Source organism: Vigna angularis, chromosome 1 (assembly GCF_016808095.1).
Source record: "Vigna angularis cultivar LongXiaoDou No.4 chromosome 1, ASM1680809v1, whole genome shotgun sequence".
NCBI classification, from domain to species: Eukaryota; Viridiplantae; Streptophyta; class Magnoliopsida; order Fabales; family Fabaceae; genus Vigna; species Vigna angularis.
Window position 1 is genome coordinate 19927400 of NC_068970.1, and position 17141 is coordinate 19944540.

Genomic DNA, 17141 nt, shown 5'->3' on the forward strand with positions numbered 1-17141 from the left:
GATTTGGTTTTTCCTCAAATCAAAGAAAGAACTAGTTTAGATTTTAACATGAGTCAATATGAAAATTTGAACCCCCAGTTTGGATAATGGTGATTATTAAGATTAATGGCAATGGTATGTTGCTGTATAGAAAAGCTTTAGCTTCTAACTGAAGTTATAGTTTGCTAATGTTTCTTTTAGTTACCGGATCATGTAATTTTGGTAGCTATAAATAGTTAGTTTTCAGTTGAAGATTTAGTTACACTCTCTTAGTTAGGAAACATGTGGCTATTTTGTTGTTGATAATCTATATGTAGTTATTAGTGAATATTCCTGTCCTTCTGTCTTGGAGTAATTTATAATTGTTATAACTCTTTAAGGGAGTGTTGAATTGTGTTTTTAAGACTTTTTTAATATTTTGCAAGTATTGCCTGAAGATGATTGGTTAGACAATGCTTTATGTAAGTTGGATGATTTAACAAGTGTTTTTCACAAGCTAAGTTTTGGAGACTCCTTCTTTAAGTTATTATACTCAATATAACATGCAATATAGTAGATTAATGGAACAAGAGAGTACTTTGTGATTTTATATTGGTTTATCTGATAGCATGGACTATGTCTAGTTCTTGACTAACCCATTAAGTTCTACTAAGTAGACTATCATTTTAACGTAAAAATTAGTATTCTTTTGACTTTCAGTTACTTTTTACTGATCCCATTCAAGTATTCTTTTAACAAGTCACCTCTGACTCAACCCAAGTATTTTTTCAAAAACCACTTTTGGCTCAACCCATTCTTTCAACAAGCCACTCTTGGCTCAAACCAAGCATCTTTAAACAAGAAGCTATGCCTGACTTAAGACAAATACAATGTTCTTGTGATTAACAAATCACTATTTTCACTCACTAGAGAGGGTAGTCTCTTTCGACATATACAAGGTTTAGGTTCTTTCTACTAGTATGCTAGAATGTACAAAAACAATATTCTTACAAAGTTTTTAGGATTCAAAGAAAATTTGATAGAGTTTCAACACTTGCAAACGATAGCTATTCTTCTAGTATTCTTCAAGGAGTGTATTTAAATAGTCTCATTTTCCTTTTTTGAATGTTTGGTAGCTTTGAAGTCATTTTGAATGTCTTCTTCTTCTTCTTTTTATAGCCATACTTATCTCCTCTTGTTTCATACTTTTTTAGTTTAAAGAGTGTTAAAAGTGCACACTGTACTGTTTATTGCGGGGGGACCCGTTGTTACCTTGGTTTTCAACCAACCATGATGAGTGTCTTGCGGGAGGCTAGCTTTCGTCCCGATGCGCGTTTTCATGCACCAAGATTTTGACAGTAGTCATTTTGGGGATACAAAGAGTGCATTCTAGCCCCTAAGTCTTAAAAAGCATGACTTTGAAAATTTCTCAAATCTTGACACCAAACATCGGGAGTAGCTATGGCTCTCTTAAGGTAGCGAAATGCCTCATCATCTAATTAGTAATGCACATGAATGGATTAATGAGATTCCACTATCCTTGTCTACTATCTAGCGAAGCCACAAACAAGGGAACATGCTTGGCAGAATCAGCGGGGAAAGAATTCCTTGATGTCAAGATTTGAGAAATTTTCAAAGTCATGGTTTTTGAGACTTAGGGACTGGAATGCACTCTTTTTATCCCCAAATTACTACAATCAAAATCTTGGTGCAAGAAATTTGTCTTTTTGGTTGGTTTTCAAGCTAGCGAAGTTTGGTGTTGGGAGTTGGCTAGGTTGGTGCTTGGTGGCAAGATTTGAGAAATTTTCAAAGTCATGGTTTTTGAGACTTAGGGGTTGGAATGCGCTCTTTATATCCCCAAATGATTACTGTCAATAATTTGTCGGATTGTACGACCCTTGTACTGGTGACGCTTCATTCAAATTTATGCCCTACCAACTTTTGAAGGTAGGATAATGGTCTACCATGGTGGTGACGGGTGACGGAGAATTAGGGTTCGATTCCGGCAAAGGTAATCTAATCAGTGGACCCTATATTGTTTTTGGCGGAAAGCGAAGACGCTCTTACTGAGACCTCAGGTCAGGCGGGGCTACCCACTGAGTTTAAGCATATCAATTAGCGGAGGAAAAGAAACGTGGTTGGTTGAAAACCAAGGTAACGACGGGGTCCCCCTGCGATAAACGGTGGAAGAGCAACGCTCGAGACTAATCGTGGCAGTGGGTACTCCAGCGAAGGTAATCTAATTGATGGACCCTACAACGTTTTTGGCGGAAAGCAAAGACGCTCTTACTAAGTACCTTTTTTATTCCATTTGAAGTGTTTCCCAATCCATAAGTCTCAAAAACCATGACTTCAAAATTTTTACTTGCATTGATGAAGAACATAGCGAAATGCGATACTTGGTGTGAATTGCAGAATCCCGTGAACCATTGAGTCTTTGAATGCAAGTTGCACCCGAAGCTATTAGGCCGAGGGCACGCATGCCTGGGTGTCACACATCGTCATTCCCATGCAAATGCACATCGGGGTGAAAGCTAGCCTCCCGTGAGACACTCATTGTGGTTGGTCGAAGAGTGTTAAAAATGACGGGGGAGCCATACTTATCTCCTCTTATTTCATACTTTTTTAGTTCAAAGAGTGTTAAAAATGCACACTGTACTGGGCAAATGACTGAGCCCGAGTTGGCATATGTTTATGTTAGGATAGTAACTTTAGCTCGAATTCCAAGAGATGTTTGAATGAAGCTTGTAATTGGTTTGATTCTCTTTGGCAACAAATGATGAAGACATTCCTAGCATTGTAGAATTAAGCTTCAGGAATATATTTTAAGTTTGTTTGATCATCATCAATCTTTTACTATGACAAAGTGGTAAAATTTACATGGTGCTATATCGCAGACGAAGCACGCTCATGATTTGTACAATGTCTATCAGACGCAGTTATTCCATGTTTTAAGTTTTGTTGTATTAAGCTCTTAATCAAAATTATAGGTTGTCAGCCACCTATGTCATATTAACATTCTCCTGTGTCTATTTCACATTTGAAAGGGATGTACAAATCCTGTTGTATCTCCAATTAGAAAGTTTAAAACACCGGATGTCTAATATTTTGTTTTGTAATATAGTTGTTAGAGGTATGATTTAATTACATTAAATAGGGAGATATTATATGATTTTATAGCGAATTATTTTACGGAATATTCCTAATGTTTAATTTTATTTTGTTCCGTAGTATTTTATCTCTTTTTTATTATAAATACGAGTACTCATGTGTTTAAGCAACACATTGAATTGATTATATTGGTTTCTCTATTCTCGACATCGTGTTGTACTGTATTTCCTAACTTGTTTTGTCGCTAATTATTTTAACATGGTATCAAGATGCCAAAGAGAAAGGAACCTGAATCCATGCTTTCCCTGTGAGAATTCTGTACAAACCGTTCACATTGGATATTCTATTTAATGTACATTTTTTTCGGCCAATATTGTTTACCACTGATGTTTTTCAGCTAGGACTGTTTACTGCTAATGTTCAACTACTATTTATTACTGCTGATGTTTTCCTACAAGTGCAGTTTACTCTTGGGCCCTCTATCCCTTTTTAATGAGCTTGACTCATGATACATATGTTCTAGCTTGAGGGGCATGGTTAAAAATATGATTTGAAAGGACGAAACACATTAAAGATTGATTGTCACTTTGATATGAAGAAAGTCAGGTCCAGGGAACTTGTATGTACACAACACATGGAATTCATTATCTTTCTTTTTGGTTTCTCTTTTCTCATCGTCTGTGACTTGTTTTTTCAATACTCCTTTCAACAATGACAATTATAAGACATGGCTATAGATTTTGAAGATTTATAAGCCTCTCATTGCAATTTGGTCTTCTATCCATGATACTGAACATGACAAGAATTGTAGTAAAAGTGTTAAAGGTGAAAAATAAATATTTTCTAAATATGTTTGAGTGATTATTGCACCCAGCAGAATGATATTATTTATATACAAGAGAATTAGAAAGAGGATGATTAATGGAAAAAAAAAGAAAGAAAAATTAAGATACCACCACTTTCTATGATGCACTGAACCTAGCTCTACCAATTACCAAGGCAACTTGGAAAAATAAACATTAAAGGAGTTCTTAGTCTTATTTCCGACACTCTACCTCTAGCTGAAGAGCAAATGATTTCATTCCGAGTATGAATACAATTCTTTCAAAAGCTGAACTGCTTAATCCTATGGCAGAATATTTATGAGTTGATTTTGTGACCTATAAAAGTTGGTTTTCTAACCATTGTTTTTTTGTGGAGCTTGATTTTTTTTTAAATAGCAGGAAGGAACTTATTTTCTTGTAACAAGCTAAAGCTTAATAAGTTTCATCTTGATGGGGAGTGATTGAAATATATGGAATATCTGAAGATATTATCTTATAATATTAGAGTATGTTGGATGATATCGTAAGGAATATCCAAAGATATTACCTTGTAATATTTTAGAGTATCTTAAATGATGTCTTAAGATTTATTCTTCTTTTATATTTTGATTTACGTCCGTATTTAATAGGGTCTTTATGAATAGGAATGTCTTATAGGAACTCAATTTACGAGAACATGAGTTATAGGCATATCATATCATGTATATAGGAATAAAATGTCCTATAATAATTTTGTATATTTTGTAAGTAACTTACATTAAACGGACTCTGTTTTGTAGTTCACACACAGTTTTTATTATCTTTTACATTTTATTTTTCTCATTGTAACATTTACTATTGATTTGATATTGCAGGAATTGCATTTATTCCTTGAGCACAACAATGTCTGCCTTATCATCTGCTTCTGACATAACAGCTGAAGGATTCACTCTGTTAACATTTTTGGATGAGGTCTATATGATCTATAAGGTTATATCTTTTCTCTCTATTTAAGTCTAATGATATTTATTTTGTCGTATAGGTACGTGAATAAATTTGTTTTCAGAGTGGTATTAAATATTTCTTATGTATTGCTTAGTATTTTTCAAGTGATAAGTGAGCACTATTCTTTATTAAAGCAGTTAATGTTGGTGTTAATATTTTATTTTGATTTCTATTAAGATAAATTTAGGACAATGGAGATGTTGAGATATATAGGATAAATGTAAAATACCTGTAAAACATTTATTTATTTACTTCTTATTTAGTTGTGGGAAAGAGATATTTTATGTCTGTAATGATATTCATTGAAAGTTATTGTATATTTCACTGTTTATGTTTTTGTATTGTAAGATTTTAAGACTTTGTTAGGACACAACCTCCTATAATGAAAGTCCATAAAGGAAGAAACAAGGGAAAAAAAAATCAGCTTTTTGTTTTAATTCAAACAGCAGTGAAATCTCTTAGTTAAGTTTTTGTTGTGTCGGGAAACTTTTATAAATATAGGTGTGTTTTCAGGTTTTGGGGGGGAGGGAGAAAATTAGTTGATTAGTGGGAGGCTCCTGGATCCTTTAAGTGCCAAGGGTGTGTCTTTAAAGGAAATTTTGAAACTTCTTTACACGATTCTCAGTTCCTTTGTTTGAGTTTCCTTTCCTTTTTTTGAGTTTCTAATCCAGTTTTTATAAACTGGAATCAGAGCTCGATTGGGGCTCTGTCAGTTAATACACATGGTGACTACTAGAATGATGGAATCAAGTGTGGAGACTTTGGAGAAAACCTTAGCCACAGGGATTCAGCTACAGGAAGGTTTTGAAGAAAGATTGCTTTCAAGATTATCCCTAAGGGATGCAGATTTAAAAGCCAGATTCTTACAACAAGATTCTGGCATAGGTTGGTTAGAGAGGCTTGTGGAAAGATTTGTGCAAGAGGGAGGAGGGAAGAATGCAAGTGCGGAAAATACTGTGAACCAGAGGATCTCAACTGTGTTTGCACAAGAGGAGTCGGTGGGTGAAGAGTTTTGTGGAATTTAGAGATGTGATAAGTGGACGACATTGGATATTCCAGTTTTCGAGGGAGAATATGCTACTAGGTGGATAGGTAAAGTGGAAAGATATTTTCGACCTGAGAGGTGTGCAAGAAGAGGGGAAAATGGAAGCTGTTATGGTGGCAATAGAAGGAATTGCCTTATCTTGGTTGCAGTGGTGGGAAATGTGCAATCCAAACCAATCTTGGATTGTTTTCATGAACGCAATCAGTTTTGGTGGCAGAGCCTTTGGAATCGTTGTTGGCTCTGAAGCAGAACTCCATGAGTGAATTCATCATTCAATTTGAAAGATTTGCTGGAGTTATTAAGGGATTGGAACAGCAGTATTTGATGAAGATTTTTTCTAATGGGCTGTGGGAAGAGATCAGAGCAGAATTGAAATTGTATAAAATAACAAATCTTTCGGAAATAATGAATGAAGCCCATGCTATTGAAAGGAAAAATTACAGACACAGGAGGGGACATGAATTTCCCTATTCAAAGAGGAACAAAGGAATTGATAACAGCATCTCCAAGATTAATGATAGCAGCTAATAAAGCACCACCCAGATCATCGGCAGAAGCAAATTCTTTTTCTCAATCTGTTACTAGCAAGAGAAATAATGAGGAAAAGGCTAAAAATGATGGCCACAGCAAAGACAACTTTAAAAGGTTGACACAATCATAGCTCCAAGAAAAAATCAGAAAAGGAGAATGTTTTTGCTGTGATGAAAAATATAATGTGAATCAGGTTTGCAAGAACAAACAACTCCATGTGATGATGTTAATTGATGGGCAAGCGGAAGGAGAGCACGAAAATGGAGGAAGTTTCTATAATGGTTGAAATTTTCCAAGTTCAATCTTGAAGACAAGGTGAATCTTTATGGGCCGGGTATTGTTAGGACACAACCTCCTATTATGAAAGTCCTTAAAAGAAAAAACAAGGGAAATGGAAAATTGCAGCTATTTGTTTTAATTCAAACGGCTGTGAAATCTGTAGTTGTTATCATTGTAGTTAGAATCGTACTATTCGAATTGAAATTCATTGAAAAAATTCTCCCCCAGCAATCCATATCGTTTAATGAATCGTATTGTAACCTGTATCGTAGCATGAATCTCTGAATCAGATGTGAATAGTGTGATTTATGATTTGGTTTTCGTTACATATGATTCATGATGAAGGAACAAGAACTGAAAAAATAAGACAGAAAGACAGGAAAAGAAACTCAACGAAGATGAAAGTTCAGTGGAAAAGATAAACAGCAAGAAAATATATAGTGGAAAATCAAATAATAGAACAGCAGAAGACACAGTAAAAAGTAATTTGGAGAAGATGAATAGTGAGAAGGGAGAAGATGAAATCAGGAGAAGATGGGAGAGGATGAACAGAAAAGGGAGAGGAAATCAACCTATTAGAAGTTTAACCCATGAACAGTGAGAAGATGAGCGTCTGAGAAAGTGTTAATATATAATGATGGTTCTTATATTTTTTTAGTTATTGTTTACTATTTTCTTTTATAAAATTTTTTCAATTTAAATTTGTATATATTTATTCTTATATTTTTTATACTACATTAGTCAATATTTAAGGATTTTTTATTAAATTTTTTTGAAAAGGAAATAAATTTGAATTTATATACAATTTTTGTTATATTCTTTATTTTTCTATAAATAATAGTGATTGTTTAAGGGTTTTGTTTATTTTATCTTTTAAGTTATACAAGTTATGTACCTTAAGATTCAAAATAAGATTTGATTTGTGATTCAAATTCATGTAAATCAATTCACCGTTTGAATCTCGATTCAATAACCATGGTTGTTATGTTGGGAAACTTGTATAAATATAGGTGTGTTTTCAAGTTTGGGGAGGAGGGAGAAAATTAGTTGATTAGTGGGAGGTTCCTGGACCCTTGAAGTGCCAAGGGGTGTCTGTAAAGGAATTTCTGAAACTTCCTTACGCAATTCTCAATTCCTTTGTTTGAGTTTCCTTTCCTTTTTTTTTTTTAAGTTTCTGCTCCAGTTTATATAAGACTTTTGTCTCAAAGCCAGTCTCATTTTGCTCCCCAACATTCTACACTATTTTAACTGGTTGGATGCAGTATCTGCCTGATGGTAGGCCACCAATTAAGAGAGTCTGTTAAATCCTGGCTAGTTGAATGTAGCCAAAGGTTAGTTAGTGGTTTTGGAAACATGTTTAGATTAGTGTGATGGTTTATAGGTTCATTAGTTGCTATGTAATTTCGTGATACATTTCTGTTTTATATTTGTCATTGTTTATTTCAGTACATTCTGTATAAATATGATATCAGTTCAGTGTTTTGAAGCTTTGATACTGAAAAGTTCTCCCAAAGGATTACTTTTCTTTTGCTAGTCTAAGTTATAATATGGTATCAAGAGCCTACTTGTTTGTTCTCTTTGCTCTGCGCTTTCCTTTCTGTCTGTGGCTGTCCATGAGACTTATCATGCACATGCTCTTTAATGAAGGTTGGGTGTGAATTAGAAGAATGTGAAATTGGAAGTGATACCTTTTTTTAATAGACATGAGAGTACTGAGGCATCACTGTGTTGTTTGCCATCCCAAATGTGTTGGTACCACTAAGAACATCAATTATATGCAACACCTCAACATATCATAAACGAAAGAAGCAATTACACAAAATAGTGGGGGGGAACCTGGCCCACTAATCCCTAACCCTATGAAAGGGTAAATCAATCTATTCCTGAAAAACTTAGGACAAATAAAGCTAGGAGCATTATGCCACCAAGTGTAATCTTGTGATCAAGTACCAAACTTAGCATATTTAACGGCACATTGATTACCCTCTCTAAAAGTGTGCAAAATACGAGTGCATATAGTATTACTTTTACAAAACAAGTCAACCATCTATTACAAAGATCCCAAGGAATGATTGAAGGGTAGGATCGAGCTTGAATAACAAGTTGGGAGTCACACTCAATCCAAAGATTAGTCCATCCTTTGGAGATTGCAAGGAGAACCTTTAGCCTCCCCATCAATATTACCTTTAAATCCAATGAAAAGGAGGAGGAAGCCAAAAAACAGGACCATAGGACATAATCTTCCTAGGATGTATGTCTACTCCAAAACTTTTAAGAATAATGAGTTCTTGCCTTTGGACATTTTACAATGAGTATAACAATTCCCAGCCCAATTGACCTCAACACAAAGCATGTTTTTAATTCTCTCATTGGATAAATAATGATTATCAAAACAAATCTCATTCCTAGTTGTTCATATAGCTTTCATAACACCAAATAAAGAAGTATGTGTAACAGTCTCAGCTTAAATGCTCCAAGATATTTGCAAGAAACAAATAATGGAAGAGACAGAATCAGCAGCAATGTGGCATTGAAAAGATTTGCTAAGCTAGGCCAGAGACGTTTTGCAAAGTTTCATTCAAAAAACAAGTGTTGCGTAGGTTGAGGAAAACGACAATTATATGCAGTTGTAAGACTGAGTGCCTTGACAGAACCATTCCATCTATAAGCCCATCCTCTATCGTAAACTGAAATCAGACTAAACCAGAAATTGCAGCAGTGAGAACAAGATGTTTAGAACTATTAACATAGTGTTCAGACCTCAATCCATTTGATATAAAAGTATGCTACCTTAGCCTTCAATTTGCTGTGTTAGTGATCTGTTTGGAAGTTGCCTACGATGATGGCTAGGCATAAGGGGCACCTACTATGGAGGCAGGGTACTCAATTGCTCAGCAGTGAGGGGCCAAGAACAGTTGAAAATAGGCTCCTAGATTGGGAATAACGATGTAAACTTGAATGAATATTAAAATCATGCAAGACATTATATTTATAGGCTAAGCAATATGCTCACTTTCCTTAAGCAAGACAGTTTTTTAATTGCTAACTAAGAATCAGCTGTTCTTTTCAATAATTATGGTAAAGTTAGTGCAGGACTGTGACAAAAGTGGTGTTTTTTCTTCAAAAACACATGGTTATTTTACTTTCCTTTTACTTTCTTCAATAGAAAAGTTAATAATTGCAATCCTACATTAATTTATGCATGTACATTAGCAAATCATGACTCAAGGATATTTTTCTCTATTGACAGGCAGTGACAGGTTTGTCTGCTGTGGTGTGTTATCTGTTTAGTAGTAGCTCTGGTGATACTGGTTTCGTGCATCCTGAAATTATGAAACAAGAATCATTGTTTGCAGCACCTGATAGAAGTGAGACAACTACCACAAGGGCTTTATTGACAAATAATGTCTGCCCTTTTTTTATTGATGTGACTTGCAGATTCAAGTCTATGGAGATTGTTCTTCATAATTCTAGGACAAGTGATGGTTTAGAGAGTTTTGCCACTCTTTTTCACTCTTTAACTGGCAACAAAATGGCTGTGCATAAGTTGCCTGAGCAAGGAATTTGGATGTTGGTTCAAAACACAACTGTTGTAATATCTTGCGAAGAAGGGAAAATGGATCTCCTGACTGATTTATCTGGAATCCTTTCTTTCGTTTTTGAGTATCAGAGTTCAATTGGAACCAACATAGATCATATTGTTCCTGAAAGTTTACTGCTGCAGTCTATTAATTGCATACATGAAGTATCTCTTTCTGGTTTCTCGTTTACTTTGAGCTTGGGTCTTGTTCAAAATGCTCTTTCTTCAGGTAATGCAGGAAAAACATTTGGTAGTTCTAATGGAAATTCTTCTTACTTTGTACGTGAAACTAATTTGACAGCCTTTGAAAGGTCAAGTAATCTATCTCCCCAATCAATTCTCAAAATGGGGTCTCCATCAAATACCAGTGTGCCATCTTCAACAAATCACTGGTTACTAATAGATGTTGCAGTAACTAGTATATTCATAGGGAGATGCTCACTGAAAAGTGAACTGATTCAAGCACATAAACTGAACAAGCTTTTGTCTTTGCTTTCAATTGGAGGAGAATTTCATATTATATCCTGGGAGATTCAGGTAATTATTTAAGGAGCTAGAAAGGGAAATGTAATCTTGAAGGCATGTTCCTGCATCTTTTATTTGCGCTTTCTGTTATAAATTGAATCGCAGGGACTTTATCTTTTTTACAGATGAAGCTATTTTCTTTGTCAGGATTTAAGGCATACGACTTGTCATACTAAAATTTTAATGTTATTGAACAGGGTGGATTCTTTTTGCTTGAAACAACATCTTTGCCAATGGCCATTGATAGCTATTCTTCATATCTTTGTTATATTGGGAATCTCACTTCTGATGCAAAGCTACCTAAAACTGGCACCAAGTGGGAACAGAATGTCAGAGAGAACTATACTTCACATGATGTTATTGATCGAGGAGCTATTAGCACTTCTCAACAAGCTGCAAGTAGATTGCCAGAAGCATGTGACTTTTCTTTGTCTCACTTTGCTTTTGTTTTAGCACATGAAAATGAATCTGGTACATAACCTCTTCTCTAGTTTTGTTGTGTAACTGTATTTTTCTTTCCCAAATATAATACAATTCAGTGCTGCAGGTTGTATCCAAGAAATTGTAGTAGAGGTTGACATCCATATGAATTTTGCTTTGGCAATTACTGGGATGAAATTAACAATTGACCTTTCTCGTTTATCAATTCTATCTCAAACTATTCAAAGGAGAGTGGAAGATGAAGCAGCAATTCCACATTTTTCTTCTGTCACATCAAAAGATTTGTCACCTCTGCATGCTTCCGGAAATCCTCTTTCAGGATTTCAGAATTTTGGTCAATTGAACTCAATTAGTGATGCAAGTTGTTCAAAAAACACTCTTCCTATTCAGGTTATTAGTCATCAGAACCAAATTTTGAAAAACTTAAGAGCTTTCCTGTCGCTGGAGAGGCCAGATAATGGTGTTATGCTTTTTTCTCGGTGTTGGTTTGGCATTGGTTCTCTTTTAGGTTTTGATATCACACTTTCTATAGCTGAAATTCAGGTGAACTTTCTAATTATTCTTTATTTATTAAATATTCAGTTCATTGTCCCTGCTGCTTTGTTTTTCAATCAAATTTAGCGGCCTTTTGTCATTGCTGCATGTACTGATACTAATGTTACATTTGTTCTAACTTATATTTTGTCATGACAATATGCCAGACAATTATGTCAATGTCCTCCTCACTCTCTGAGATATCTAGTCAGAATACAATAAAAAAATTGGAGAAAAATGATTGGTCTTCTAGCCATGAAGTTGACAATTGTTTGGAAGCAATGATTCCTGATGGTACTCAGGCTCAGCTATATGTTATCTGTTTATAGTCTTTCGTGAAATTTCGATTGTAATTAGCAATGATTGTGTGTAGGGGCAATTGTTGCTATCCAGGATGTCAACCAACACATGTATTTTACAGTTGAAGGTGAAGAAAAGACTTTCAGAGTAGGTGGTGTCATTCATTATTCTCTGGTAGGAGAAAGGGCTCTTTTCAGGGTAAGAATTATGTTTAAAATATCTTTCTATTTTCTTTTATTTCATTTTTCAATCTTCTGTTCTATCTCTTATTTGCTATAAATTTTGCAGATCTTCCTATTTCAATTATAATAATATATTATAATTTTGCTATCTCAAAATTTAAAAAGAATAATATATTTCTTCTATATTTCAATAATGAGGTCATTGGACCTATATATACGTGAGCCTGGTGTTTATTTTCGTAAATATAGAGTTAATTTTAAGGAAGCAAATCTCTGTAATTATGGGATTGTTTTTAAATACATAATCCTAGTTTTAATAGCAACATACACTTGTAATAAAGATTTAAAATATGGCAAGGATAAAATAGAAAGTTAAATACTAAGATTTTGTCAATGTTTCTATTGTTGCTAGTTGACTTACGTACTCCCCTATTTTGTTCGGGTCCTTGGATTCTAACATATACAAACTCTGTCTGCTCTTTAACAATTAAAATGATCTTCCTTGTGAAAAAGTCCTGAAAGACATGGTAAGAGGAGAAAAACACAAGTAAAAGTTCAAGTCTTTTGTAAGGATTTGTATAGAGATAAGACTATTGGTCAGTGTTGGGACATATACAACACCCTTTCATTTAATAAATGATTCTAACATTATATTCCTGATTCACCATATGTATGCTATCACCATTTACAAATGTAATGAGTTGTTTTCTATTTGTTTTAATGTATGAATTGAAAAAATAGGAAACAATCATTTGATGAATGGTTCTTGAATCAACTATCCAAACACCGTAAGATACTTGCCCAACTGTATTGAATGAATTCTTATCTTTGATGGACTTAATTGTTCATTTATTGTTTTCAAACGATCAAGCTCCTACTTATAGGGTCTCGTTTCAAGATTTGGTGGAGGTAGAATAGTGGGTTGATTTGTTTTTCATGCTCTAAGGTAGTATTGCTTGTCCGTTTTTGTTAGGTTCCTTTGTTTCCTTCTATTCACTCCAATCACACCAGACATGGTTTTGGAAGGTTAAGTTTATTACAATCTTCAAAAAAGTAAAGGAGATCATATATTGTTCATTTAATAGTCAACATCAACAGGAGTGAAAATGCTGTGTATGTAGAATTGTTCTAAATTTTATGATTCCTTTTTTCAAATTGAAAATATAATTGACCATATTTTTACCTTATTTTGGTTGGAAATCTATTAACTTCGTCAAGCTTTTCTTGTGATAAAACATTCCTCAAATCAAATTGTTCTAATTCCAAGCAATAAACGTTGAGGATTACAAAACAAATTAGGCTTGGTTGGCTGGCTGGCATGCTATGAATTTGACAGGACAAGGTAGCATATTCAGCTCGCCCTGCCTAACCCATTTACATATTTAAAATTTTTTTATATTCTATGTAGAATATTAAAATTGACTTTCAAAAATCAAATAAGAAAAAAGAGTAATTTACGATTACAATTTTGTGTGTTGCTTGAAGGATGCAAACAAGCAATGACATTTAATTTAAATCATGAACAATTTTAAATTAAGTTTCAGTATTGATTATAATCGAGTTATTTGACTAGTAAAAGCAACCATCCTTTCAATTCATTCAATTAGAGATAGTAATTAACTAGTTAAAGATTCAAAAAATATTCACCATGTTAAAATGATTAGTAAGAAACAAGTCAAAAGGGGCACTACCGTGGTACCATGTTGACAAGAGAGAAAACGAGAAGAAATATAATGAATTTCATGGGTGGTATACATGAAAATTCTTAATTTGATGAAAAAGAAATGACAAGGAACAAAATCACTATGTTATGATGGAAAATATATTTTAAAATATTTCCCAATCAAATTGAGTCAATACACAAATAGGTCCCTGAAAGATGAGTGTGTCGGTTGATAGATCCCTAATTAAAATTTTCATGTAAATGAGTTATTGAAAAATTCATTTGCCTGCATTGAACTAGAACATTCATGTGGTTCAATTTCAAGTAGTGTTTTTTGAAATCATCTATTTTCATTGAGAGGATGCGGTTGGAAAACAAACTCTAATTAATGAATGCTTCCACTCTTGCTTGTGAACTACAATGTAGGTTGTTATAATAAAGTGAGTTTAAGTTTAACTCATTGTAAAAGATGACTTGTAAGGTGAGGTTTGCCTCACATGTACACTATAAATTGGTTTTATTTGTAATTGATATGAGATCTCCAACACATCCTCTGCCACAGGCATGGACATCTTGTATGTGGGACTAGATATTTGTGGGTAGTTCGATAGTAGGTAGTATGATATGCCTAAGAAATTTTGCTAGGATAGATTCCAATATAGTGTAGTAAGTATCGTATGACTCAAGATACAAATTAAACAATACGAATAGTAAGGTGTATCATTTTTGCTTCCGAATCATACTCGAATTGTACTATACAAGTGTGAATCGAATGAATTGTGATTTGAGATACGGATCTACCCTCAATGTGAAACCCTAATTTTTTTTCCCTTTTTTTTGTGCCCTGAAACTTATTAATGCTGGTCTCTTTTCGCGGTGCCTCTTGCTACCTCGCGGTGTAGTCCTTCCCAGGGACGGAGGAGAAGAAGCTAACAGACCTCGTGGTGGCGACTCAAAGCAATGGCGATTCTTTGGGTGGCAACGACTCTCAAGGCATCAACGTGGCTGCCATGACCTGACCTTTTGCGTTTGTGGTTAAAGAGAGACAAGCTAGGGTGTTTTAGTGGGTTGAAAATAGAGATGTTTTTAACCTAAAAGTTTAGCCCATTTAAAGCTATCAAAAGCCAATTACTAAAGTAACTCTCTAAAATTGTAGCACACCCAAAAGAAAAAAAGGTGATTATCAAAACCGTCATTGCACACAAAAAAGTTACTTTTTTGGAGTCAAATATTTATGAACCCATTTATTTATTTATTTTTCATTAAACAAAGGAGGTGGGTTATAAAACCTATCTCAATCCAATAATTATAATATTAACTTAATTTATTACTATATAACCACTCTTTTTTAATGTAATTATTATTATTAATTACATTTTTACATGTTTGTATGTCTTATGTTATATTTTGTAAATGTTTATGAATCATACGATTCACTATACTAAACATAAGCTCTGTGATACACGATATGATTCACGAATTAGCTACCATCCTCTAATACCATATTAGAAAGTCAATTTAAACTTAACTTATTCTTCAAAAACCAGCTTATAAGAGGAGATTTGTCCTACTTATACTATAAATTGACCTTATTTCATGGATGTGGAATCTCCAATAGTTTTATTTTTTTCTGCTTTGTCTTTTAGCTAAATTTCATGTATTTTTTTCTAGTATCATGATGTGTACATAGCAAATGTGTCAACTAAGCTTTTCCACAGGTCAAACATATTCGTCAAAGGGGGTGGAATTCTACAGTTTTGTGGTTTTCCTTTATATCATTGTTTGCTAAGAATGGTATGGGTGTTCCGTTGAGATTAAATTTTCGACCAAGATCGTGTTTTGTTGACATCTGTTGTGCTAATGATGGAGGATGTGCACTATGGAGAGCCAATCCTGCTCAGGGCGAAAATGATGTAGGATACATTGACTCAGAGGTTAACAATCAATCCTTCAAGAGGACTTTCTACCTTGTGAACAAAAAGAACGACTCTGCTATTGCTTTTGTAGATGGTGCTTTAGAGTTTGTCAAGAAGCCTGGAAATCCAATCAAGTTCAAAATTTTTAATGATATTACTGCTGCTCATAGTGCTTCGGATATAGCTAGTTATCCTAGAATGGCTACGGAAACTACTCTATACACAGATGAAGAAAGTACTTCCTGGCAGGGTGGAAAACTTCCTTGTATTGATATTAAAGTTGAAAAAGTTTCTCTGAATATTGTTCATGAACTTTCAGATACGGAGTATCTCTTCCCTCTCATTTGCTTGCTCCTGAACAGTACACAACTCAATATACAAACATTAGCAAAGAAATCCAGGGTCATTGGCACATCATGTGCAGAAGCACATTATTTTGATGTTGAAAGAAATTTATGGTTAGTTTAAATTCTCATTTGAAATGTTCACTCCTGTACACTTAGTTTTTACACATTTAAATTGAACTACATTCGTGATGTTACTTAATTTTTTTAAAAATTTAGGGGAGAACTTCTCCGTCCTGTGGAAATTTGCCTTTTTTACCGATCTAACATGGAAGCTCAGCTTTCAGAAAATAGATCTCATGCTGTGCCTGTTAATTACTTCTGCAGAATGAAAGAGGTTGTTAGAGTTATATCTGTCTTTTGTTTCTTCATTTTCATTTTGACATTATATCTTCATTTCTAAAATTTATTGATCATCTGTACAGCTGGACATTTTCTTGAATGAGAATTCATTGGACGTGCTTCTCTTTTTGATTGGGAAATTGAATCTATCTGGTCCTTACTCACTCCGAGACTCCATCATTCAAGCTAACTGCTGCAAGGTTCTAGCTATGGTGCTTCAACTTGTTTTTACCATTATATAGAAACAAGTGAACCTAATATCATTCATTTTCAATTTTTTCTTAAGCTCGTAATTCTTGGCGTGAGATTCTCTTTTTCTATATCTGGTTTACCTTATGCCAAATAAAATAATGTTTTAGGCTCTTCCAAATTAGTGGTGCAATTGATATAATTATGATCTACTAATAATAATTGCTAGATGGCAGGTGGAAAATGAAACAGGCTTAAATCTTCATGTTCACTTTGACCAGCAAAGTATAATAATACCCAGAAAGCAATCTGCGTCTATTCTATTAAGGTATGCAATTATCTGTTTCCTTGTAGATTGTCATATTCCTTTGATTTTTGCTTTAGATAATATTT

General features: G+C 34.1%; 1 protein-coding gene and 1 pseudogene across 1 annotated transcript in view; both read left to right on the top strand.

Annotated features, from left to right (window-relative positions):
* LOC108319166 (uncharacterized) overlaps positions 1-17141 on the top strand; it is a 70623-nt gene that overhangs the window by 7651 nt on the left and 45831 nt on the right. Inside the window, 10 exon segments of the mRNA XM_017550204.2 lie at positions 4748-4862; positions 9983-10849; positions 11035-11308; positions 11385-11821; positions 11980-12106; positions 12186-12310; positions 15676-16331; positions 16437-16554; positions 16643-16759; positions 16985-17076. Of these exon segments, the coding sequence (XP_017405693.1) occupies positions 4748-4862; positions 9983-10849; positions 11035-11308; positions 11385-11821; positions 11980-12106; positions 12186-12310; positions 15676-16331; positions 16437-16554; positions 16643-16759; positions 16985-17076 (2928 nt within the window).
* Positions 2315-2452, top strand: LOC128195117 (5.8S ribosomal RNA; annotated as a pseudogene).